The 27,901-nt window shown below is 34.8% G+C and overlaps 1 protein-coding gene across 4 annotated transcripts in view; it reads left to right on the top strand.

The window, feature by feature from the left end:
• The first annotated feature begins 948 nt into the window (after positions 1 to 948).
• The window catches only part of LOC128217585 (histone deacetylase 6-like), a 46,076-nt gene continuing 19,123 nt past the window's right edge, over positions 949 to 27,901 (top strand). The window contains exons 1-22 of one of the 4 annotated variants that reach the window (XM_052924812.1): positions 949 to 1,022; positions 3,610 to 3,662; positions 4,822 to 5,007; positions 5,355 to 5,389; positions 5,582 to 5,723; positions 7,379 to 7,516; positions 8,926 to 8,997; positions 9,493 to 9,518; positions 10,073 to 10,177; positions 11,725 to 11,793; positions 12,507 to 12,633; positions 13,614 to 13,679; positions 14,998 to 15,057; positions 18,042 to 18,131; positions 19,256 to 19,362; positions 19,971 to 20,096; positions 21,212 to 21,373; positions 22,069 to 22,125; positions 22,478 to 22,562; positions 23,326 to 23,366; positions 25,398 to 25,494; positions 27,149 to 27,220. In XM_052924812.1, coding sequence (XP_052780772.1) covers positions 3,645 to 3,662; positions 4,822 to 5,007; positions 5,355 to 5,389; positions 5,582 to 5,723; positions 7,379 to 7,516; positions 8,926 to 8,997; positions 9,493 to 9,518; positions 10,073 to 10,177; positions 11,725 to 11,793; positions 12,507 to 12,633; positions 13,614 to 13,679; positions 14,998 to 15,057; positions 18,042 to 18,131; positions 19,256 to 19,362; positions 19,971 to 20,096; positions 21,212 to 21,373; positions 22,069 to 22,125; positions 22,478 to 22,562; positions 23,326 to 23,366; positions 25,398 to 25,494; positions 27,149 to 27,220 — 1,881 coding nt within the window. In that variant the 5' untranslated portion in view covers positions 949 to 1,022; positions 3,610 to 3,644. Of the gene's footprint in view, positions 1,023 to 3,609; positions 3,663 to 4,821; positions 5,008 to 5,354; positions 5,390 to 5,581; positions 5,724 to 7,378; positions 7,517 to 8,925; positions 8,998 to 9,492; positions 9,519 to 10,072; positions 10,178 to 11,724; positions 11,794 to 12,506; positions 12,634 to 13,613; positions 13,680 to 14,997; positions 15,058 to 16,363; positions 16,424 to 18,041; positions 18,132 to 19,255; positions 19,363 to 19,970; positions 20,097 to 21,211; positions 21,374 to 22,068; positions 22,126 to 22,477; positions 22,563 to 23,325; positions 23,367 to 25,397; positions 25,495 to 27,148; positions 27,221 to 27,901 lie in introns of all 4 variants that reach the window. The other 3 variants (XM_052924815.1, XM_052924813.1, XM_052924814.1) reach the window with 3 other exon arrangements.

Raw genomic sequence — 27,901 nt, forward strand, 5'->3', positions numbered from 1 at the left:
ATGATTGAATTGAAGGCAGTGATGCCAAGATCAGCTGATTCTGGGACAAAAAAAATGTCAAAACCGTCAATCTGTGAAAGTGCAGCTTGAAGGGTGAGTTTCTTATTAGGTATAACTTTGTATTAACCTTATCGATCATTACTTCAGCTACTCGAGATCTAGTATTCTCCTCTATCCTAAGTTGGCCGACTAACATTTGATATGTTCCCGCTGATTCCGCAGATGGCCATATATATCAGATGGAAGCAATGAAAGCCATCAAAACAAAACCTGACGGTTGACTTAAGTAATCCATCCTTCGATCGGGAATGTGCGACTTACTTCGTAAACAAATGAACCTGAAAATGGGTCGGGTTCATATTTACAAGCGGTTCAACCTTGTGTGGAGGATTACGTGTACTGGGGCAGATCGAGTGCGTTTGTTATCATCATCCCTATGGCCAAATCCACTACCCCTTTTGCCAAATACCCCTATCATTTACCAAAGAAGAGGGGGGGGGGGGGGTCTATGATAGTTTTACTTATACAATTTTGTAATACTAGTTCAAGTTATCCCATCATTTTATAAGCCTGTGGGATATGTTTGCCTTTCTGGTAATTGGTAAGGGGAGGGGTTATAACTACGCACCCTGCCCCTGTGCACAATCCCTGCCCCCACCACCCGGTGTGGAGTTGGGGATAATCAGGGGAGTGGGGGGTTTCATTTTCTGTAAAAAAAAAGGTATGGCCCTCACCACATGTACATGTAGATTCGCTTAAAATTATACCTGTTCAAAATACAAACAGCTTAATGAATATGATTTTCAGGGTCACGGACATAACGGACCAGACATAACGGACCATATTTGGGGGTTTTCATGGGTAGAACTGAGCGTAAGCGAAAACCCATAATCAGTTGTGTGTAGCCTTTTGCGTTTTTTTTTCTTTTCGATAGTTTTCCTGTCTGTGGTTTGGAGTACATACAATTTCGGATAGTTTTCAACAAATATCATACAGTAGAGTTTCCTCCCACAAAAAGCAATGTCAGTGTAAATTCTTCGCAAATTCTTGTAGATAAACATTTTATTTGCATTTTCTGATAGCAAGTTTTTTTTTTCTACTTATTTTTTCCACTGTTTAACAGTTTGTTTGTTTCATTTGTGTGTCATCTCTAATAATAATATATTTTGTCCACCACAATATCAGTAGTTTAGTCCTTGAAAAAACAACAACACCTGCTTGCCGGTTATCTATGTTGGTATAATGTGTTCCTAGTATTTGGGTGGTCATGGGTTTGAGGTAGTCTAAAATATTAGACGTGTTATACGGGATTCTTCCCGTGAAGGATTTGCCATATCAAAAATCTAAAAAAAATCTGTCAATGTACAATTATTTGGACTAGGGTTTGAGGACATGGCTAGCTACAATAATGAGCGATCAGGGATACTTGTTTATTATTTTGACATTTCTTATGTATCCCTGAAACGTAGTAATATTTTCGTAGTAATTTGAATTTATAACGGAGATAATTTCAAAATTGTGGCCACGAGGATTCTCTGTGCAAGGACCCCTTGCTACTTTTTGCTGGGATGGTGGACGTCACGAGTCTGCCATAGTAAAAAAATCGTCAAAAGACTCGTTGACGGCCATTTAGGTGGACTAAGGACATGGCCAGGCGGGTCCAGGTTTAATTTTTGAGGGGTTGTGATGTGGGGTCGAAGCTCCAAGTGTACCCTCTTCACAGACTGAAATAATAAAGGCTTGACACCTAATTTGGGGAGTTTGTGGAGCCTATATATGTACAGCATATCATTTTTCAGTCAATTACTTGTATGGAAAGTGCTCTAAAATACATTTTGCGATTGAAGTATTCAACTCAAAAGGTACAGCTGTACATTCTAATTCTCATTCAGAAAATATTTTAACTGATGTTATTTTGCGATGAAAGGTATGTTTTTGTTTCAAACACTTAAATTCAATTTATAGTTTATATTTCACAATTCATATATAAAAAAAACATTCAGGGATGTACCTTGGGTATTTTGAACTGTACGCCTGTACACTCTTGCGCTTAGTGTCGACAAATTAATGTCTTTCTTTACTTAGGCTGGGACCAATAACAAATCCATCTCCCAGACTAAGGTCACAATATGTAATATGGGGTGGAAGCGAAGGTGTCCCCTGATTTGTTTTTGAAGAACACAGTTATATAGGAACCATTTTCAAGTATTAAATGCTAATATATGAAGTCAAATTACGACCAACTTTAACCAAAATAATATGTAATAATTTTGTTATTTCGATGGAATTTAAATTCATTTGTAAGCCTAGATGTACTGGAGTACGCCTAGGTACGCCCCTGCCATTAATAAAGGTGAATATGATTGTACCTCGTAAGTAGAAAGGGTAGCATATTAATCATAAAGTTTTAGGGATGTGATTTCTCTGCATATTCGTAGACTTCTGGGGATCTAATGGCTCAAGCAACCCTCACCCTACCCCCCCCCCCCAAAAAAAAAATCAAGAATAATTTAGACACCCTCTTTGACCTTCAGTGGGGACTTAAAATGTGCGCAAAAATCAATCTCCGAAATTGTCAGCCTCAAGCTGCCATGCCAGTCACATCCCAGTCCCTGTCCTTAAATGTGCCTTTCTCACGAACTTATATGAAATGGGTTGAAATTTATTTACATCTTACCAACTTGATATAGGGTTTTAAATATTTAAGTACTTGAACATGACCAGTCCTTTAAAACCAAAATGAAGACAGCTTGTCTGCATGTACATTTAAATTGCATGTACATTATTTTAAAATGTAAAGTCATTCCGTTAAGTATGATAATGAAACTTAATGTGATCGTGAATATTTTATGCCTACAATGTACACTTAGTTCACTAAAGTTATACTTAAGCACAATTGCAGACATATAAACAATGGCTTATTATCATTTATGTTCAAAGGCTCGCGCCACACAGATGTAAATCCTTCTTTTTTATATGGTTTAACATTTGTCTTGCATTGATTCCTCAACATTGTTACGGGAAAGCAGTATACCAATTAATTAGTCCAAGATTATTACTTTAAAGCTACATATGTACACTCTCACAGATTTTGACTTCTTTTTCTAGTTTTTGTCTCAGAATCAGCTGATTTTGGTATCAATGCCTTCAATTCAATTAAGATGATTTACAATAGAACGGATTTCAATTAATTGGAAAACTGCCGAAAAACTCAGATCCACAATAGAACAGATCTCAATTATTTGGAAAACTGCCAAAAACTCATTTTTCTTAAAGCATTAGTAATGCTTTTAGCCATTAATAACCATTATTGGAACGTTTATGCAAAACTGCAATCTGATCTTTTGTCAGTGGTCTTGTACCACTGCAAAATATAGCTCATTCAAAGACAAAAATTAAAAAAAGTTCTGAAAACAGTCGATGAGGAGAGTGCAGATTTAAGTTTATATATTTTAATTAAAAGTCAAATCCTTCATCCCCCTCTCTATCTTCTCTCTCCCTTTCTCTCTTCTGGTCTCTTGAAACACTCAGTTTTTATGCAGTTTTACATACACCTACTGTCATCCCAGCTATTTCAAATGGTGATACTGACTATATATTATTTTACAGAGTGTCTTTAGCATCTGGATAGCGGACACGGCCAAATGAGTGAGAAGGAAAAGGTTCTGTTTGTTAAGTTATTACATCATTATAACATCATATGGACTATGTGATTTTTAAAGCTGCACCCTCACCGATTGGTCGTGTTGACAACTTTTTTTCAATTTTTGTCTTTGAATGATCCTTAAAATTTTGCAGAAATGTCTGGAGACAAGTTATATAAGTCTGCTGACATAAGATCAAAAAGCATTTTATCATATTTATGTTCCAAAATAGATTTGTAGCTTAAAAACCTGTTTAGAAAGTATACCAAATACTATTTAGATCTGTTGTTAATTATCTAATGTGACTGTAATGAAGGCATTGATGCAAAAATCAGCCGATTCTGATACAACTGTTTTAAAAAGTGTCTAAAATAAAAGACTGTGAGAGTGCAGCTTAAAGTTAGGAAAATGACTAATGATTATTTTGATGTTTTATGTCATTTAACCATTCAATGGAACATATTTCATCAATGATGAAAAGCACATACAGTCAATACTCGCTATGTTGAATTTGTTGGTACTTCCAAAAAATCTTTGAGATAACGAAAATTCAGTATTTTGAAATTTTTTTTGTCTAACTGAACCCAAAATATTCTAAAAAGTTGGACATAACCCTCGACAGATCATGGAGTTAATAGAGTTCGACATAGCGAGTTTCGACTGTAGATGTAGGTATTATCCAATGGATTACTCTGACCACCTCTGATAAACAACCTTCGCTAAGTGACGAGGCAGAGCAAGGCTCCCATTTGTGTCATGTTTAAAATGACTTGATAGAGTTATAGCACATGATTGTCAGTCGGTCATTGCAGTGTCTTTCAAAACCACTTTTCTGGCAGTACATGTTGACCGTCTCTGCAAAACGGCATTGTGATTGTGCTTTGTTTAACTGATTGAGGAGCATGTTACGCTAAAGTTTGTTGCAAACAAAAGTATTAAGGTTAGAATAAGAAAGATGATTTCAAACTTTGACACTTAATTCAGGATTTTTTTCTGCAGCTTAGGGGAAGAGGAAAAATAGTGTGTGAAAACCTAAGAGTGATCTTAAATGTCCTGAGGTAAAAAAATGGGAAAAATGTATGATTTCAAAGAACTATTTTAAGAGGTATTAAGAACCATGGTGTAGAATAAAAAATCTAAAATCACTATGTTCTAATTTGTTTTGTGCTTTACACAGGAGCGCATCAGTCTCGAGGAGGCGATGGCGCGTGGGCGGGAGGCGCAGAAACGGCTGGAAGAGCTTGATAAAGAGGAACGTGCAAGGTTGGAGGCAGACGGCTGGGCACAAGACGAGGACAAGACAGAGGAGGGGGATTCAGACGAGGAGGAGTATAACTCGCTGATAGCTGGGCTGTCCGAAGTGGTGAGAGCAGGGATTTATTATAGAAACAAAATTTATTTTGGACTTGTAGAGATATAATTTTTTAAACTCAGGAAAATGGATCTTACATTATTGTACAAAACATTTATGATGCTTAATGTTTTGGCGTGTGAAAGAGTTATCAGTATGGTTTCATGGCTTTTTCAGCTTTAATCAGGAAGAGGCCTAATGCATAGATGCTTCAAATAGGGAATATATAACACATACACTAGAAAGCTCTTTTGTACAAATAATTCAAGACATTCACACACTTGGAAATAAAAACAGCTAAAACATAAGCACTAATAATGATTCCATTGTGATATTTCTACAATGTTTTATATTTTCAGGCACTGCTAATGAAGAAACCAAATATTGTGAATGGGTATGTGGGATCTTCTGATTATTTTACCAATTTAATATGTAAAATAGATCAGAACTAAATGAAAATTTGAAATACATTTTCATGTAGATACCTTGATCAGATATTGATTTTCTTACGGACAGTACTTTAAGCATATACTCAGGCAGAATATGACAAACTGATTATCATCTTGGTTCCTAAATCTTAATTCAGGACTGGATTCCTGTACGATGAACGCTGCCTGGCTCACAAGAATGAATGGGACCCTGGGCACCCAGAGAAACCTGCCCGAGCCTCATGTTCATACGAGAGATGTAGTCAGCTGGGGCTCGTTGAAAGGTGCACAAGAATTGAGGTGGGTACATCTTAGATAGGGCCATTATTGATTATGTTATGGTAGAAATTTTGGTTGTCTGGTAAGGCGACCCATGTTTGATTCCCGGCATGGGCGCATGTGAGTTTGGTTTGTGGTCACCAAGCTGGACAAGTGTGTTTCCTGTGGTTTCCCCGACAATACAAGACCACACTCCTACATAACATCTTGCGAACAATAGTGATTAATATAATCTTGTTATAACTTGTTTCACAATTGTTGTTAAAAAAAAATTAGTTAATACTGGCAACAGTTTATTATAAGATCTATAAATTCAACATAAAATGTTCTTAAAGCTACAACCAGTCATGGAAATGAGACTTACGGATGAACAAGTTTGAATTCTTAACCTAAACCTTTGCTTTTTAAAATCCATAACATAATTCAAGCAAGACCAGAAAGTATTTGACCAATACAGGCTTTGCATGAGGATCATGCTTGTGGTTATTTCGACAACTACTACAGGGCTTCCATTAAGAATTTGAAACTGGAAGTATGAACTTCCTGTCCATCAATTTAGGAAGTTTTTCACTAAAATTTGGAAGTTTAAGACTCCCGAATACAATATCTTTTTCCACTATTTTTCAACTAGTATATAAATATATCAATTATTTGCAACTTCAACATGCCAAAGTCACAGACTTATATTATAATAATGTTTTTTACTTAAAAAAAGTCAATTGAAATTGTGACCATAAAAGTAATATTGACCCAAGGTTTTGATATTATGAACTTCCAAGCTTTCATCTTTGGAAGTTTTCTTCAAAATGATGGAAGTTTTGGTACTTCCAAGGAGTCAAATTAGGAAGTTTTAACCCATTTCTAGGGAGTAATATACTTCCAAACTTCCTTTAACGGAAGCCCTGTACTACAATGAGATTATAGTGATAATGATTTCAAAGTTATAAACATTTTCAATTTCAATAGCCTCTGCTACAATGAGGTCACTTGATTATGGTTTCAATGTCAATAAAAATAATGTACTAACTAAAAAAAAATGCTTTGTAATTTTATTTTTGTGAGTTCATGCTGTATACATGCTTGGCAATTGGCTTACAACTCCTTAACTGTTAAGAGTAATTGTTAAATTTCATATTCCAATGAGTAAAAGTTGTTAATTTGACCAAGACTGTTTTGCCAGGGGAAATCAGACAAATCCCTCCACCAATAATTGCATTAAAATAGTTGACTTTTCTGTTATATTTGAAGGTTGTTTTGTTTTAATACCATAAATATTGTATTAGTTGTGTAATACCTGATACAATTATATTTTTTTGATCTATGCAAAAGTTGATGGGGGATTTTGACGATCTTGGCAAAATTCATGGGGGAATTTTTTCCACCTTTGCAAAAATTGATTTTTTTTTCAGTCTTTGAAACAATTGACTAGGGGGATTTTGCCCAAAGATGGACAAAATTCCCCCATCAATTTTTACCAAGATAGACAAAATTCCACCATCTATCTTGGTAAAAATTGATGGGGGAATTTTGTCAATCTTTTGAAAAATAGATATGGGGAATTTGTCCATAAGGGGGATTTTGTCCATTTATATAAAAACTGATGGGGGGGATTCTGTTTTGGCTAATCTTGTCCTACATGAGTGTGCAGCCAATGTGATAAAGTGTGGATGTTTCAGGCGCGGTATGGTAGAGAGGACGAGGTTCTACTACAACACGACTTTCCACAGATAGAAGCATTACAGGCCACGTCGGCGATGACGGTAGACGAACACAAAGACTTGGCTCGCCGAAATGAGGATGTCTACTTTAACCAGGTGACTACATACATGTACACTGCCCACCATCTATTCTGGTAATGTGATATCAGTAGGGTTATGAGCGGGGTATTAAAAAGACAGGATGTTGCAAAAGTGGGACAGGGTGAAAAGGTTGAAAAAGGAACATTTCATCATGCTATAAAGTACTTGAACATTTAGAATTTGACAGAAAATGTTAGGAATTGTGTTTAATTGAAGATATATTTGGCTTCAACTGCAACATATGTAATGTTTGAATGTTTTCATAACAAAATTATAAGTTTTAAGCAAAAGAAAAGAAAACATTGATTATCTGAACCATTTAATTCTATGAAGGCAGAAGGGAAGACTTGCTGGTCTCCCATGAATACAGAATGTTGCTATCAAAAGAAGGACTGGGTGCAGCTTTATAACTCTAGCTAAAACTGTATATTAATAACCTGATCTTATTTTGTGAAATCAATAATGTATTACTGATATTACAGTTGTGTGTTTTAACTTATATTGTAAATGAATGTTTAAATATTGTCTCGTGGAATAAAGAAAACATATAAATTAGATAAAAAAAAAATCTGTTTAATTCATATGCACACTTAAGTGCAGCATAAGGGTAGTTCAAATATAAATAAAAAAGCCTGTCAAACAATGTGCACTATATTTCAGGTTTATTTGTCTTTGCTGGAGTGGCTTTTAACCTTTTTTTTTTTGGCATGCAAATGTAGGATGGACTCATTTTAATGGGGACAAATTCCAAAAAATAGGGTTAAACTTTTTAATTTATAGCTTTCAGAGGTGAAAAAAATATTAAACACTACTGCTACATGTTTGTAAAGAATTACTTTGCTTGGCTTGACCTTGCTCACATTTTAAAGCTGCGCTTTCACAGATTGACTGTTTTGACATCTTTTTTAAGTTTTTGTCTTGGAATGAGCCAATTTTTGCGTAAATGTCTGGAAACCAGCGATATATATAAGACTGCTGAAAAAAATATCAGATTGCAGCCTTTCATATTTATGTTCAAAAATATTTTTTATGGCTAAAAGCTTTACTAACACTTTTTGAAAAATGAATTTTTAGCTTTTCCAAACAGTTGAGTTCTATTGTGAGTTTATCTTAATTATATAAGTCACTTAAAGGCTTTGATGCAAAATTCAGCTGATTACAAGACAAAAATTAAAAAAAAGGGCAAAACTTTCAATCTGGGAGAGTGCAGCTTTAAGGAGTGGGTTTAGGTGGGAAGTTAATGAGTTATATTTTTTCACTCCCTAACACCTAAATGTGTAATTAAAAATGAAAATTATTATGATCATTGGAGAGGCTAAAAAAATCTGGGTCATGGATATTTTTGTCTCGGACTTGTAAGGCTAAATAAACTAGTTATCAATTGTGGCTAAAGGTAAATAACTCTGTATATTGTTTCGTTTCAGTCGACATATGAGTGTGCTCTACTTGGTGTTGGCAGCACCATTGAAGTGATGGAGTCAGTGCTTAAAAAACAGGTACGGTAAATAGCATCTACCAACAAGTACCCTTGTTTAAGGTTTTTCATCCACAATGAAGCTAGTGTCTTTAAAGAATGTAGCGCTAAATTTTGATGCCCGAATCCATGTGTTATAATATCTGTTTGCTCGAGAAAACTCGCATAATTATACTTATTGAAATTTTTGTTCTCTGTGAAGATTCCCATTTATTAAAGGGTGGTCACTTTGTTCAAACTTCCTGTCCATGAGTTCCAGGAATAACCAAGGGAAATAATTTGATAGAATTAATGTTAAACATGAATATGAGTTGTTTCCCATTTGATGAAATTTGGCAATACTAAAATAATTTATTTAGCAGAGTGCTATAAGCTGTGTTATTATTATTGATGGCATGATGTATTTTTTGAATGCCATAAATAACAAATATTACTTAAAACAATATTCAAATAATGACAATGCTGGCATGTCACCCTCTGTTTAACACCTATAAAACACTTAATTTTATTTTTCTAGGTCAGAAATGGATTTGCATTAGTACGGTAAGTGATGAACATAAGAATAATTTTACAGTAGCGAGTATTTTATTTATTTACTATTTCTTTCCAAGTCTTCATTTACATGCCCTGAAACACCAATTGTGTTTATATTCAAGAAAATGCATGAAATTATTACATTTCTGGTACAGAACGAAAATTCTAGGAAATATCATTTAAATCTTAGTGAAGTTTCATTGATCTAAATTTAAATCAAGGTAAAAGATCAAAGGAAACATATACGAGATGTATGACAAAAGGCCACTTTACTGACGATCTGCATCATGTCTCATTTCGTTTATAAACATGTATATGTTTCAACCATTACACGGTCTTGACGGATACATGCTGACACACTGGATTTGATGGGATACAGGGCGACAGAAAAGAATACTTTCATAATAACCCCTATGTAAGCTTGTTGATAAACGGTCCCTTATTCCCCAAACCCAGGTCTAAACTGACAAGAATTTAATTCATTACAATAAAGAACAAAAATTTAGTTTCAGAATCTTTGTCTTTAAAAATCTAGCCTTAATATTTTGAATTGTTAACTGCAGGCCTCCCGGTCACCATGCATCGACGGACGCATTCTGTGGGTTCTGTTTCTATAACAACGTGGCCATCGCCGCTAAACATGCTCTTGATAATCTTGGCCTCAACAGGTAAGTGGTAAATGGTCATTAGTTAAACAGACTTTTTAATTGTGTATTGAAAAGTATATAAATAATATCCTAAAAAAATCAGGGGTTCTAAATTTCAGGATCAGTTCTGAACTCCGGATGGAAAGCTTTTAACTTCAGACTTTAATACAGTTTATTTTTTTATTTTAGCCCATTTCTTTGCAAAAAAAAAACAATTGTAAATTAACATAGTGCTGGTAAGAATAATAAATGATGTTATTTTCTAGTATGAAGTCATATGCTTAAATTTGGCGCATTCTCCTGATAAAATATCAATGAATTGTTGTTTAAATAATTGGTAGTATGCTTAAAAATATTGTTTGATTCTTTCGGGGAAATATTGCAAAATATGTTTTACCTCTTGAACACCAAAAGTAAATATTTACATTCACACTTCAACGATGGTTGTTGTTTATCAATTGCACTTTATTTCTGTATAAAGTGCAATGGTATTTCCCATCGATATCCTTCGGACTCCACCCATTTTGAACAGCCCCATTGCATACCATACCCCAATAAAATGCAATTTTAATCCTTAAATATATCACTCATGGCAAATATATTGCTATCTTATACTGAAACAAACATTTATCCTGTATACTTGATTCAGCCCTCTGGTAGTATACGGTCTGATATTGTTTTCTTACGTACTTGACGATATTGTTCCCGGTCATGTGAAACATTGATCCCATTAAAGATAATTGTTAAGACCAATAACACGTCAAATGAAAATATTTTAATGAATTGTTTTATATATTTTTAAGGGACACTCTTATTCTTAATCGATACATACACATGTATAACAAACATAAATTTTGACTGAAAAAGCATTTGACTACTTACTTAATAATGCATTTATGGAAAATACTAATCACTGATATCAAGATTTTAACCGTGTATTTAATAGCAGAAAGCCCAAAAATATTAAATGATTGGTGAATGCAAAAAGATTAACTGTGGTCTACTATAGTCTCATAAGGTAGAAATACTGTATGTTATGTGTATTTCTTTCAATTTCAACTTGGTATCCTTCATAAGAACCATTGTTTTCGACATGTATTCATCTGTTTGGAATATTAAAACAATATTATCAATTGTGGTCAATCTTATTTGGGAGTAAGATTGCATCTTTGATAAATGACATATCAAAAATGCAAATACAACTTTATTCAATTAATTCATTTTTTTATTATTTTTTTTATTGTTCCAAAAATAAATTTGTTTTTTATTTTTCTGTCAACTAAACATTGTTACTGACTTTCTCACATACACTCTATCTGCACCAGAAACACATGAAAGATACTAAGGGCTTTTCCATTTAAACATATAAACCCTGGGGGGAAGGAACTTTTCAATTATGCCATCCCCGTACAGAAACAAATTTACCCTAGTGGGGTCCAAATTAGCGAAAAAAGACACCCACCTATATACTATCTAAAAAATTGCCTTCCCTCCGTAGGTTATATGTTTTACTGGAATAGCCCTTATATATTATTCACTGAAGGTCACATGGATTTATCTATTTTCAGGATTCTGGTCGTAGACTGGGATGTCCATCATGGCCAGGCCACACAGAGACAGTTTTACAATGATAACAGGTATGGATGTGCGAATATCCTTGATTAACCAATGTGTTATAACGATATGGATCAGAAGTGATGTGTTTCAAAATGTAGGAGAAATTATATCGATATTATCAATAAAAATAGTATTTATGGAACAGAATTCCCTAAGTGAAGTATTAGGATGGTCATGTCAATATTTTTATAATGGGTTGCCATTTTCAATGCATAAAAAAATAAATAAAAAAGATGTCAAAACGTTCAATCTGTGTGAGTGCAACTTTATGTGGTCCAGTGTTATATATGTTGTTGTCAGCCTCTCACTTTAGAGGGCATGGGTTCAAGTCCCACGAAGAGGGGTGGGGTGGGGTTCTGTATGTATCAAAATTGATGCCGTTACTGGTTTTTATTTAAAAATGGGCTCGACAGTGATTCAAATAAGCTTTTAGCAATCTTTACTATCAAGACAAGAAATGAATCTTTTAGAGAGAAAGGATGATTAAATAATAGAAATTGTTTTATTAGGAAAATTGTTTCTTTCCGCAAATAAGTGGATCAACAATTATATGTTTATGAAAGTTTGTGTTATATTAGGATTGAAAATCAGTTTGATGTCATAATCAATCATTGGAAAATATTGCTGTTAAAATTGCGATCAATTATTGATTATGTAATTGCATACTGCATGAACGCATGAAAAATCAATCTTTAAATGTTGAGACTGACTTTCCACTGTTGTATTGTGGCAGGTTGCTGTATATATCCATCCATCGATACGAATATGGAAAATACTGGCCTAATCTACGAGAATCAGACTATGACTATATAGGGAACGGGGATGGACGTGGCTTTAATGTCAACATCCCACTTAACCAGGTATGTATGCTAGCTGAAAACTTTCATTATCCCTGCTGATTTCAATAATACAATGAAAAATACAGGGACAAGCCCAGTAATTGAAAATTAAAAAATAAACCCTGTTAAGGCCTAAAAAAAAAATTGTATGGTTAGGGTTACATCCTTTTCAAAAATAGGTAGGGTAGGTAGGATTTTTTTTTTTATTTGTATTTTTTTTATTAGGCTTTATATAAGAATGTTATTTTCATCATTGGAGAATGGTGTTGTCTCCTGTATAAGCATTTAAGGTTTTAAACTACACATTGAAAAGCAATTAAAAAAAAAAGATTTTTTTTGGTTTTTTTTGTTTGTTTTTTTTTTTTCATTTTTTTTTTCAAACTGACTTTAAAAACGATAGGGTCGGCCCCTAGGTAGGTAGGGTCGGGTAACCCGAACCAAATGTATTTTTTTTTTAGGCCTAAGGGGCACAAGTTAAGGGCCAAAATGACAATGAATAAGACTGAGACATAAAACTGTTAAAATCAGCTACTCTCAGTAAATGACATGCACACAAGCCCAAAAATCCGCTAAAACTGTTGGGCCTCAATTTTGACTCAAAATTGGTCAAAAAAGGAAGACTGTTCGTGTGGTAAAACTTTCAACTTGATGGAATTTGTAGAACAATGCAAAGCTGAAGTTTTGGCCAAGGATTGAATCATTCAAAAACAAGCAAATCTAAAATATTTTAAATGTGTAGAAGCAGAAAATATCATAGTCTTTTATAGGCTAAGAAATATTTTTATAATGTTATCTTTTTTGTCAAAAAAGTTAAGGAATTAACTCCACTTACTTGTTTGTTTCATCGGTTGTGGCCCGTGGGGACCAATGTGAGAACCCCTTTGAAGTCACATGATTCCTCACCCTGATTTATCGGTACACCACATACACACTGTTTATAAGTTATTGGAATGGCTGGTGAAGGTACGCAAATAATATGATGTGTTTATGTTTTTCTACAGACTAAGTTGGGGGACAGTGATTACCTCTCCATATTCCAACAGATCATCATGCCGCTAGCCTACCAGGTAAGGGTTTGAACTAAAAAAGATAAAAAAAAATGATGTAAAACTTGTTAAACAATTTATGTGAAAAATATTAATATTTTTTTTTAATGCATGTAGATACAAATTTAATTTGTCTTATATAGGTTGTACTTTGTTCAAAAGAAAACTTTTAGGTACTGTTATAGCTTAAATGTTGTTCGCAAACATTTGACCTTGGCCATATGATAATATTAAAATAATTCAAGATATTTACATGGAACTTGGTCATTCAGTTGAATGCAAATCTTTGTGGCATTACACACATTTGAAGCATCCTGCTACTCTGGCAAAATAATGAATCATGACCCTTTGTTGGCTGAAACATGAGAGCATCAGCAAATTTGTAAGAAGTCCCACTACTCTGGCTAAAGGTGAGTTACGCCCCTTGGTTGTCTACAACAGGAGAGCGTCAGCAAATTTAATGGCATTTCCGCTACTCTGGCTAAATAATGAATAACGTCCTTTGACTAAAACCGGAGAGTGTCAGCAGATCTGTAGTACATTCCATTACTCTTGGTAAATATGAGTTACACCCCTTGATTGACTAAAACAGGAGAACGTCAACAAATTTAAAAGCTTTCCTGCTGCTCTGGCTAAAAATGAATTATGCCCCTTTGTTGGCTAAAACGTAAGAGCATCAGCAAATTTGTAGCATTTCCTTTTACTCTGGCTAAAGATGAGTAACGCCCCTTTGTTGATTTAAACAGGAGAATGTCTGCAATTCTGTAGGTAGTCCTGCCACTCTGGTTTAAAATGAGTTATGCCTCTTTGTTGATTAAACAGGAGAGAGTGGCAAATTGGTATGAAGTCCCACTACTCTGGCTAAAAATCAGTTAAGCCCCTTTGTTGACTAAAAACAGGAGAAAATGGCTAAAATATGGTTAACTAAAACAGGCATGCATCAGCATCTGCTTGATGTGTTTTTGTTATCACAATTATAAATTTATTGTTTGTTTATACAATATTTCTTTCAGCCCATTGCAACAAAATCTGATTTCTTATAGAATCACGCTCTTGTCCGTTCCTCGGGTAGAACCCAGTACTGGTGTCTATTTAGGTGTCTATTTTGAGACTGTAAGAAGGTACCCATGGTTTAGATTGAACATCCAAGCTCTTGGATGAAAGGCTGATACCTTTACCATAAGACCACCCTAACTGATGTATTAATTTGTTATTTTGATTGGTAATACATGAATAAACAGTGGCATATTACCATCTCCGGGTTAAAGCCAAATTTAAAGGCATTGAGCAGAAGGTCATGGAAGTTGCTATTAATGATGCCCTGGGTTTCCTTTTACAGTTTAACCCAGAGTTGGTGCTGGTGTCGTCAGGTTTTGATGCTGCTGTTGGCTGTCCAGAGGTACCACCTTGTGTACATGCGCATGTAGTTTGTGTTGTAGCACTGTAACTCTCTTCTCTGTGAAACATTTATTCTCATGGTGATAAACTTTGGCTTATCATGTGAAATTTGAAATCTTTTTTGGCTACTTATGGGCATTCAGATTCGCAAAATTTTCATGTGTAAGTAAATATTTAAAACTATGCATATTTACTATCTGTAAAATTTTGATGATAATGACTTTGCCCATTTACACACAGTGGTTTGAGTATAGGTGAGGAATATAGGGCCTTAATGGTACTCTTGGGAAAATCCTATTTTATATACACAAATAAATCAGAACTTGAAATGCATAACCTGGATTGCCAAAATATTAAGAATTTACGATTAAGGCCCTAAATCGCGCCCCTTGTAATCTTCCAACCACTGTGTGTTCGCTAAATAAAATACATTTGATATTGTATATGCATTTATCATGGAAATAAATGGTTTCACAGTTCTCTCTGTCTGCAGGTGATGTACTGATCTGGTGGCTGAACACTTTCACTTATATCAGAACACTGTAAGCAAGGATCAAGCTAATTTTTAACTCAGAGAAGCCTAGTCAAATTTGATGTTCAGTTAAAAAATTCAATACCGTAATTGTGGGGGCCTGTGGCTATAATCAATATCAAACTATGATTTAACTTGAATTTAAGATCAGAATCCAAGTGCTTTGATTAGTAAAAAAAAAGTTGACCAGAATGTGTATAATCAGTAAGTGATATCTAAGGATAAGGATTATATTGAAAATGGGGCAAGGGCGTGGAAAAAGGGGCAGTTAATTGTGAAAAAGTGAAAACGATTATCATGTTGGAAATTTGCAAAAAAATGAGACAAATAGAACATTGATTAGTGTGTGTTTTATTTTAAAGACCACTTTAGGAAGGCATTTTCTAGAAAATAATGGAGGATAATGATATAAAATATTGGGGTATTCAGAATTGTGACTTTTAAGGATTTTTTTTTTTTTGTACAGTTTTTAATGGTGCCCAATTTCAATCCCATTTAAGTTAAAGAAAAAACACTTGAGTTATGAAAATTTCTTGCAAAAGATAATTGAACAGTGTCTTCCTAAGTAAAAAGAGGACAGGTACAATTGGTTATTAAAAAATTACAAATGGAGATTTCTGTACCTGTGTTTCCAAAAAGCTTGATCCTTGGTTTACAGACTAAAACTATGGCTTCCTTAGCACGCCAAATATGCCAAAGCCCATAAGTTTTGTGGTTTTGGTTGCTTGTGTATCTCTGGTATGTTTTGTATGTGTCTTGCTTATTTTCTTGCCAGTTTTCTCCCGATCTGGTCCTTGTTTCAAGCGGGTTTGATGCAGCTGTCGGAGATGTCAAGGTATCGTGGGGCATACTAAACTCGCAAATCTAAATAGAAAATACACTTTGGGTGGTATTCAATATTCAACTTGATTTTACAATCAAACATCATTTACTTCATTCACTCTGAATGTCAGTTATGAATAACAAGTAATCGGATTAGCTACATCGTTCTTAGATCCAATTAATACCAGCCCTGGGGCGTGTGTCAGTAAAGATCTTTGTCGATTTTAGTCGTATATATTGAAATAATATTTAAAAGCGTCATAGTTTCATTATTTTCTTACATATTTGTGGGAATGGAATTTAAAGCTGCTCTCTCACAGATCGAACTTTTTGACAACTTTTTTATTTTTGTCTTGGAACGAGTCAATTTTTGTGAAAATCCATGGACACCAGTGATATAAGACTGCTGACAAAAAAATAGATCACAGATTTATGTATTTAAGTTCAAAAATTGATGTTTTATGCATTTTTCTTAAACTGTTAGTAACGGTGTTAGCCATAAAACATTAATTTTCAAGCATAAATATGAACATCTGCGATCTGATCGTTTGTTAGCAATCTTTAATCATCGGTCGGCAGATATTTACGCCAAAATTGCTCTTTCCAAGACAAAATATAAAAAACTTGTAAAAATGGCATTTCTGTGAGAGTGCAGCTTTAAGTCAATGTTGAAAATAAACACAAAGAGGAGGAAATAAAAATAAATCAGTGTATTGCAATTTTTGATGTTTGATTTGAGATTATTGAAATATTGGCTAAAATCATTTATTGAATTGGAGACCAAGATACCACTTATCCGACAAGCTTAATGCCTGTATCACAAGATCATTAAAGATGCATTCTTACTCCCTAGTAAGATGTACCATAATTAATACAATTGTTTTAATTTACTGAAAAGGATGAATGAATATCGAAAACAATTGTTCTTATGAAGGATTGGCGAAAGTTGATCACTGTAAAAAATTTTTTGAACCCACCAGTTATTTAATATTTGTGCGTTTTTTAGCTATTAAATAGATGTTTACCATCTTTTTATCAGTTACCGGTATTAATATTTTCCATACATGCATTATTAGTATGATTAGCATTAGATTAGACACCAAAGCCGGTAGTCATTTCTGGACCTTTCTCAATTGTTAGATAGATTTTAATGCAAAAGGAGTTCAAATACATCTTGTATTTAAGTGTGTTGATCATTGGAATCACACAGAATGCATCAGTTTCTGATATCAGATGCCAAGAACACAAGTACAAAGTATGACACAGGTTGTTTACTCTTGTGTTCTGTTGTTGGAATTAAAGTAAAAGGAAATTAAACATATTTGGCAAAATCGTTGATCATATAAAAAATGATGTTTTTTAATCGGGAAGCCCGAAACCTTTCCCTTCACAAAACCATAGAAATTATTTGGTATGGCCTAATTTTAACAAAACTTAATCTTCTGTAAGATATGATGAATTTTTTCTCTAATTTTGATAAACAAGTTAATAGATCTTGTACAAAAATATACAATAAATATTTAACAATAAAAAATTAAAACGTTTTAAATATTCTTTAAATTGTTCTTCAATGGTTGTTGCTAAAAATAACTTTCTATGTGTCAATTTCTATGCCATGTTGTTTATTTCAGGGCGAGATGTTAGTTACACCAGCAGCGTATGCCCACTTTGTACATATGATGTCCCAGCTTGCCGAGGGGCGTGTGTGCGTCGTGTTGGAGGTAATATCAAGTCTTTTCATGTCTATCGGTTGTCTAACAGTAATATGCTGGTAACGCCTGTGACATAGCCCCTCTAAGTAGTTGTGATGTCCCAGCTTGCTGAGGGACGTGTTTGCGTTGTGCTGGAGGTAATTTCAATTCTTCCATGCTTGATTAATGTCTATCTGTCATCTTAGAAAATTATACTGGTAAGGTCTGTGGCGTATCCCCTCTAAGTACATATGATGCCCCAGCTTGCGAAGGGGCGTGTGTGGGTCATGCTGGAGGTAATTTCATGATTTCCAAGATTGTCTAATGTCTACCTGTGGTCTAAGAGTAATATGCTGGCAACGACTGTGACATATGCCCATTTCGTACATGAAATGTCTCAGCTTGCTGAGGGATGTGTGTGTGTCATCGAAACTTACTTACACTTCGCTTATGACACATGTATCTTTCAAAGTTTTGCGTATTTTTTCAATTTCAAGATTTACTGCGTTTGTCTACAAGGTAAATCCCAGTTAATTTGAAAATAGTGTTGGTATATATATGTATTTGTACTAATCACAAAATGTTCACATGCTAAATAAACACACTATAAACTAGGAAACCATTATTTGCTATTTTTAAACGGGTAAACTCAGCTAAGACAGCGACACAAAATAATTTTAATAAGTATTACTAAAATGATGTATTATCGTCCTCATACTAGCTCATATTGATAATCATAGGCTTGTTTTTTGGAAAAAATGTATTTGCCCATTTTGAGACCATCTTGTGTCGGTCCCCTTTAAAAACAAAATTCAATAACCATAATATTATAACTTTGCCATAGTCTTTCCTGTAGAGAACACTTCATGTTCAATTTGCATGAACTAGTCAGCATTATAACATCATTGTTTATAATACTGCTGCTCTCGATTGATATACTTTATATCTTAAATGTAAGGCAATTCAAACTGACAGTGAAAAAGGAAAAATTAATTATTGATTCATTTTTTTGTGGGCTTGTTGCAAAAGTCCCGAAATTGCTTCCGAGTGGTCATACTGCATGGAAATTCACTCAAAATATTAATCAATCCTTAAATAATCCAGAGTTTTGGAGGGTTTTATGATCTCCTCTGAATGGTTTATTTCCTTTCCAGGGTGGTTACAACCTAAAATCGTTATCAGAAGGTGTGGCCCTTAGCCTCCGGGAGCTGCTAGGGGACCCCTGTCCCCTTCTTAAATCTACACAGGAACCATCTGACAGGTAGGTTAAATTTAAAATTCAAAACACTTCAAAGGTAGTACATACGGTAAACTCATTGCAAGCATTTCAATGACTATGAGTGGATTGTTTGTTTGTCAAGGCTACACCATACTGATATTTCCTTTGTCAGATTTGGTGCAACTTATCTTTTTAGAAATTGCAGAAAAAATGTTTTCTCTTAACTTGTTTCCACAGAAACAATCGAACAAATGTCAATTTCTCTTGTGAAGCCATGTAAAAAAGTTTTTTTTATATCTCTGGCAACTTCTTAAAGACTGAAACAGTAGTATATAAAATGAATAATTTGTTGTGTAAGAACTAATAAGGGAAAATAAATTAAAAGAAATATCTATGATTATTATTCTAAATATCTAGTGCATAAGAAAAAATATTTTTGCATAGGCTCACTCCTGTTTTCCAAACAAATGGGAAATTTTTATTTTTCTTTCCCAAAAACTGATGCACAATTTTTTTATTTGTTTTGCCTTTTAGTCCAATTTCGGTCCTACTTTTGAGGCAAAACTAGGTATGGCTAATAGTTAATAACCATTTTTATGATTTCAGTTCAGTTTTGTATATTTTGAAAAAGTCCTAGTTTGTTGTTCCAGTGTGGTGGAGAGTATTCTGAATGCCATCAAGGTTCTATCACCGTACTGGTCATGTCTGGCCTACCAAACCAGTCTGATGGAGGGAGACTTGTGCACATTCCCGGGGGTTAACACGACGCCTCCTTTGTAAGTATACAATGGTGGAAATTGAATATGTAAACCAGGTGTATACAACTGACATGATGTCTTAGATGAGTAGTGAATTTGTAGAATTAATGATGGGAGGGATAATGTCCGCCTTGAACAATTGTTGGGGAAGGGGGATTATGTCCACCTATACAAAAATGAGCAGGATGGATTTTGTCCGGAAAGGATTTTGGCAGCCTCCCAGTGAATTTGATGTCTGTTGGAAATTTGAAAAGGTACGGTGTAAACTGTCTTATGTTGCATTAATATGACACGAAATAACCCGGAATCAAATTTATCTCACCTCCATACACAGGGTAAATTTGCCCCAGAGGGTGAATTAACCCCCATTGGTATGTTCATCCGTATGCACATGGGATGCAAACAAATTGCTAAATTGATATTCAAATATTTGATAATTCTTTCGATTGAATATGCAAATATTTTATAACCACAATGAATCTTATAGAAGTTGTACTAAACAATTATTATTTGCTATAGTAATAGCTAGGGCCTTTTTATCCTTTTTTGTCATAGCCGGTACACTCGACAGACCCTGATTTTCCACAAAATTAGCCTTGGAATTTCCCCATTTTTCAGAAAAAAAGTCTTAGATAAAGCAATTCATTTTGTTCAAACCAAAAATCAACACGAATAATTTCATTCCACTAAACAATGCAAAATTAAATTGGCAAAGTCAAAATTACTATTGTACCTGACAATATGTCTCTAATTGACATATGGCACGTGTATAGTGTATTGTCATCACATTCACGCCTCTGGCATTTGAGGCCACTAGTTGTAGATAAACAAACTATATACACAAAAACACAGTTGTAGGTAAAAGGTTTATTATTTTATCTATTCAACAACAACAAAAAATTGAATATTCGAATACCAAATTTTACATACCAAATTTGACATTCCAATACTAAACGTTTGATTGAATATTCGAATATTTGTTTGCATCCCTAAATTTTACCTGACCTCCGTATATAGGAAAAATCTGTCTCCGAGGGTGAATTTACCCTTATGGGTATGTTTATCCATATGAACATATTTGTCCCTTAAGGGTAATATTTGTCATATAAACGGAGCTTTTACATTGATTCCAGGGACGGTGTGGAGTTTATCACAGACAAATCTAACGCAGTGTATGACCTAGATTATTCCTACCCGTACTCGACAGTGCAAGAGTATTTCGAGAATGAGAAAAAATGGGATGACACGATTGATCACCTTATTGCAGAGATGTCCCTTGCTGTTCCACCCCACAGGTAAAAAATTGTTTGTTTCCGGTCGCCCGAGCTACCCTTTTTTTGCCCCGACCCTAGACCTTTTTTATTGCCTTGAGGAGTATCTTTTTATCATTTGTTTGATTTTTTTTTCTTTTAAAAGTTAAAAATGAAGTGTTTGGGGCTTTTAAAAATACCAGTGATGCTAATACTGATTGCATCGGTGTTCTAAATCATAATATTTATAGTTTTTGGCACAATTCTTTTCAACAGTCAGTTAGCCTAAGCAAAGAAAAGATTTTTTTGTGGGGGTCAAGAAAACCTGAAACATATATATTATTATTTTATTGCACTTACTTACTTTATTAGTTTGTCTTTTCTTTATTCCTATATATTTACTAATAATTGATTTGACATTTTTGGGGAAAGCATACTCCATTACCTTTCACCTAAGAGGTTATTGGTTCCACCAGGGGTACTTTCTCATGGCCTCCCAAAAAAGACACAGTACTGGTCTCTGCCCAGGAAACGACTCGAGCTAAAATAAATTAGTATATACTTAGTGCTACAAGAACTGTAAAGTGGCCATCTTCTATTTGGTCAAAACAGTTGTATTCATACTGATAGAGTTACAGATGTTTGAATTTATAATGAAATAGGCACATTTTAAAGCATATTAAATGCAAGTACGACCCTTACCTGTAGATCTGAAATGTCTTGCTCTGCCGAACTTTCAGGACATGCCTAGTGTACGATGCCGGCATGAAGGCACACAGACCACTGGATTACCCGAAGTAAGCAATGTATTATATTTATGATGTTTGCATACTTTTTAGAGGCAAAAAATGAATTTCCAATCTATAACTTTGATATTAATAATATAAAGAGTACTTAACTGTACTCTCTGTACGGCAGAAAATTATAACAAAAAAACATTTCAGTACCGGGCCATCTACAGAAGAACCTTGAAATTATAAATGTATGTTTCCCTTAAATGCAACATTTTCTTAACTGTTTTATTCCACTGGTAAAAAGTGTTATGCTTAATGTATATTCTGCAATTAAAATTACTGGTTAATTTTTATTAGAAAAAAAGACAGGATATACATAAAACTGTGACACGTGTATGCCGTCTGCTTGTTTTAGCCACCCAGAGAAGCCGGAGCGTATATCCCGGATCTATGATAAACATCGGGAACTGGGCCTGCTGGACAGGTGCCTCCTTCTTAAGGTACGTAACTACAGTTTTCCCACCCATCAGGCGATTCTGAGACAATTTTTTTTTTAAAAATTGACAATCTTTGAGAGTGCACCTTCTAAGTATTAAATAATGATATAACAGGTTGTACTAGGTATAAAATTCATGTGCTGTACAGAGTTTAATTTTTGCAAAGGTTTTACTTTGCTATGTGGTTAGATGAAAGTAATTGCATGTTTTGTAGGTATTGTCTTAGCCCTGGTCTTGTTGTTGACATGCAATTACTTTTAACCTTGGTCATAACTCAAAAATATCCAAGATATTCAAATGAAACTTGGCCCATATGTTGCCAGAGACATTACACATGTGGGCAGCAGTTTTTCCCTTATTTTCGGCTGGTAACATTAGACTAGTGTTTACGCTTGTTTCTGGGTACACTTGTTTAAATAAATACTTGCCTTGATAAGAGAATTCCTTGTTGGTCATAATAAACTAAATACTAATAGCACACATTTGTACCTCCTAAAAACAAAATTGTATGTTAAAAAAACAACAACTGAAAATTGAATACCATACTGCAACATGTTAATGGTTGACAGATTAATATCCTTGGCCCAAAGATGCCTTGACTCAACCATTTTTTTCTTTGGTTCAAAAACTTATGAGTGTCGAATTTGAGACAGTTTGGACTGTACATAGAGCTATAAATTGAAAGTTTTGCACTGCATTTCTGTGAAGAATGAATCAAGCTGCAGTAAGATTTTGTAAAATTGACTATTCTCATTTTAAATTTCAGTGCCGCCTTGCTGAAGGTCACGAGCTGGAGTTATGTCACACGTAAGTCTAAGCCTTGGCTTTTGTTAGCGTTGTCAATATGTGACCATAAACCATACTTGAGTTTGGTTTGTTGTCACCAAGCCGGATAAGTGGATTTCCTTCAGGTACTCCGGTTTCCCCGACAACACAAGACCACAATCTCGCCAAAAATCATGCCAACAAGTGTGATTAATATAATGTTGTAATAACTTGTTTCACAATCGTAGCAAAGTTGATATGTGTAAACTAACAATACTTGCTCAAAACTTGGTACACGTGTTGACATTTTGATATTAATAGTCGATAATAGACATATCTGTTGCAAGTCTCCTGTGAAGCTTGATCGGCAAATAGGGACTACTTTTTCTTGCATAACAGTTAGGCGTAAGAGGACTCACATGCATCTAAGTGCCAATTCAGAATGATATTTTAATGGATAATGATACTGAATTAAAACTAGAACAATTTGGAATCGCAGAGTCTGAACAATGTACATCAACAAAAATATTACTACAAAATTAAGTGAAAACCTCAAATTTGTGATGTCAATTGGGAACTATTTGATGTCAACTTTAAATTACTGCGCATCAGAACAACTGCCTCAATAAACATCTTCGCATTCTCAATTTGGTGAAATATCTAAACACAACACTCATGCAAAGAAAAGTAATGTTCACTTTATGTTTTATCACTCACTTTATGTTTGTTGGATGAAAAAATGCATCCCTCAGGCACCCTTAGTGGCCAGTAACTCAGCAAGCCTAAAAACACTCTTCTGCATATGCGATCAGGTCGGATATTTCCCTCCAACCCACATACATGTGACAGATACTTATAGTTTGGTGGCATCATCATCAGCCTCACAGTTTTGCTTCAGATCAATAACTTTGTAAAGAGTCATGATAATTTTGGGGTCAGTATGTCAAAGGTCAAGGTCACATTTACTAGCACAATTGTGTGCTCTCTTAATAGGCGACAAATCGGATTTTGGGGGAATTTTAGATGCCAAGTACGCCTTGAATAATGCTTTTATGATTACCACTATGTTTTTGATTAACTGTTCACAAATGATATTTAAACTAATTAATATGAATTCCATAGTTCAGAATATATCAAGGAAGTTGGCAGCACTGAACAGTTCAGCCATCACGCCTTGGTGCAGTATTGTGCAAGGCACACTCTTCCAGGGGAGAAAATTCCTCTATTTCTGTGTAATGTAAGCACACTCCCGTTAGGCGGGGCTTATTATAAGTGTTGGAGATACCCGCACATGTAGTCAGATGTAAATCCCTGCTTGTTTCCCCACCTTCCTTCCATCTTTTTAGCATGTCTGTTTTTTCTCCTCTTTTAGAAAAAAACAGTTCAGGTATTGTCGTAGCCTTGGCGTTATTGTCAGCATCCCTGTTATCAGCAATAAAAAACTTGAACTGTGGTCATAACACAAAAATCGTTTCAAGGTATTCATTTGAATCTTGGTACACATGTTGGGAAAGACAATACAAACATTTATAGCAAGCCCCATAACTCTGGTTTTAATGATAGTTGAATTATGTCCCTTGTTTGTCCATAATAAAAATTAGAGGAGCATTCTTGTTAGGAATTGACATGAGCATTTAATCTGATTCCTCCTCTGCCTGAAATGTTTATCTGAGGTAAGAACTCAAGAATCTATTAAAATCACCTATGTCACCTAAAACCTCCCACATCATTTTGACCAAGTGAACAAAACATTGTAGATAATTTGACATGGTAGACAAAACATCCCATCCTGGACATTAGATCCCATAGTTTGTCAGAATGCACACACATCTATGAACACGACAAAGATGATTTTTATCAAATTATTAATTTATTTTTGAATTGAAATGATTGTTACTTAACTGTTAATGGGCTTTGAGTGTCAAAATGATCTGGGACGATTTGTCCACCTTGCTTCCTTGAGTAATGCGGAGTGTACATTTCTACCTCTGTCCCCTATCCCCGGCCCCAAAACCCCCTCTTTCCATTTACCACTATTAAACAGAGGCCAAACATTCATATACGCGTTTTCAGCTCAAGCCATGTGGAGTTTATGTCGGACCTTGAGAACCGAGATCTTGATGTGATCAAGCATTACCAGTATAAACATAACTCTGTCTATCTGTGTAGGGTAAGTCTATACCGTTTTGTCTATCTGTGTAGGGTAAGTCTATACCGTTTTGTCTATCTGTGTAGGGTAAGTCTATACCGTTTTGTCTATCTGTGTAGGGTAAGTCTATACCGTTTTGTCTATCTGTGTAGGGTAAGTCTATACCGTTTTGTCTATCTGTGTAGGGTAAGTCTATACCGTTTTGTCTATCTGTGTAGGGTAAGTCTATACCGTTTTGTCTATCTGTGTAGGGTAAGTCTATACCGTTTTGTCTATCTGTGTAGGGTAAGTCTATACCGTTTTCAAATTAAAATAACATTTAAATAAAGTAGTACAGAAATATTAATGTGATGGATTAGACCAAAAGAAGAATAATGTTTGTTTTGATTCATTAGATTTTTTTCTTTTGTTAGGTACGTCAGGATTACTTTATTAGGGCATCTGTTGTTGACGACAAAAAGTTGGGCTATTGTGTTTTGCCTTCGTGTCACTGTCATTGTTTGCATCAGCATTGTGCCAAAATTTTAACCTTGGCCTTAACTCAAAAACCATTAGAATATGCTAATGAAACTTGGTACACGTGTATTCAAGACAATACACACAAACTTGACTTTCGGGTTGCATCTGAACTGTGATGACTTTAGGGGTCAAAAGTCAAGGTCACAGTGACCTTGAATGAAAAAAGCTTGTCTGTGTGATAACTTGACAATGCCTGCACCCATGACCTTCAAACTTGACATTAAGGTATTTGGTGACCAGGCGCTCGGGGCTCGGGGGGGGGGGGGGGCATAATGTTTGACAAACATCTCTTGTTCATGACTAGTAGATGACCCCTATTGTTTCTTTTAGATCAAAAGGTCAAAGGCCAAGGTTACCTTCATGTAAAAAATCAATATGTTGGCAGTGACCTTAAGCTTAAAAATGGTTTCTACTCAATAACTAAAGAAAGCTTGTACCCAGGAACTTCATTCTTGGTATGCTAGTTGGTCATGAATAGTAGATGACTCCTGTTGATTTTGAGATCAGTAGGTCAAAGGTCAAGGTCACTGTGACCTTGAGGTGAAGAAACGGTTTCCACTCAACAACTAAAGAACGCTTGCACCCATTAACTTCATACTTGGTATGCTAGTTGGTCATGACTAGTAGATGAAACCTATTGATTTTGTTATCAGTCGGTCAGTCAGTCTGTCAGTCGGTCCGTCTGTACTTCACACTTCGTTTCTGCTCAATAATTAAAGAACGCTTTGACCCAGGAACTTCATACTTGGTATGTTAGTTCGTCATGACTAGTAGATGACCCCTATTGATTTTGACATCACTAGGCTAAAGGTCAAGGTCGCAGTAGATATTCACTATTTAATACGGGTGAATAAAATAAACTTCACTGTTTTTGTTCATCTCCAGTCCAAAATTACAAATTTCACGTCCATCATTTATTTTTTCTCAGATACGACCACACAACAGGGGAGACAAACGCTTTTTCAAAAAAGCAATCTCTAGTTATTCTATTAATATTAAGCATGATTAAATAGTTATTCAGTACAGTTTAGATTCAATATGTTACATAATCAATTGTTCTCTCCTTCTCATGTATTCTGATAGTCACAATGTATTGTTTTGAATGTATTTTATTTTAGACGGAACAGAATATGAAATATGTATGTTTTTATCCCAGGAGACGAATATATGTGCGAAAATGGCGGTCGGCGGCACGCTAAATGTCGTGGACACAGTGCTTTCTGGGCAGGTATGTACATGAACCCTTCAGATATATATTTAACCAAACCTCATATATCTTTACCTGTTAAGGTATGTACTTTTTTATGCCACGAGACCAATATATGTGCCATAATGACTGTCAGCAGCACCCTAAATGTGATGGATGCCATGCTTTCTGGGCAGGTGTGTACATGTACCTTCAAGTAACCGCACCGTAACATACCAAACCTAGTATATAAATTACATCTTATATATTATGTGACTGAAAAATGTGTGAAAATGGTTGTTGAATATTATGTAAGCTCTGAGGAGGTGTCAAGAGCTATTAAAGGTCTGCCCGGGCCTATTGGCTACACTATGGCTTTACCGCACTGCATACCCCATGCAGTTAAAAGAGGGATTTATAAGCCTAAAGGGGCAAGTTGACCATTATTGTTGAAGGCTAAGAGAATAATTAAGCCACCAATTTGGGGTTGTGTAACAACAATAAATGACATCTAAATGTAACACTGAGAGAAAAGACAAGGGGTCAGCCCTGGTAAAATACGGGCAGACGTGGCTCGACTTAGTAGACTATCATCCTATTCGTTGATACACCCTTTCTTAAAAAAACAAATAATAAATGACAATAAGAAAACACAACCCACATGATTTTATATTTTTGTTTGATGTTTGTTGTATTGTAGGGCGGAGGCCTTTCTTAACAAAT

The sequence above is a fragment of the Mya arenaria genome, chromosome 14 (assembly GCF_026914265.1).
Source record: "Mya arenaria isolate MELC-2E11 chromosome 14, ASM2691426v1".
NCBI classification, from domain to species: Eukaryota; Metazoa; Mollusca; class Bivalvia; order Myida; family Myidae; genus Mya; species Mya arenaria.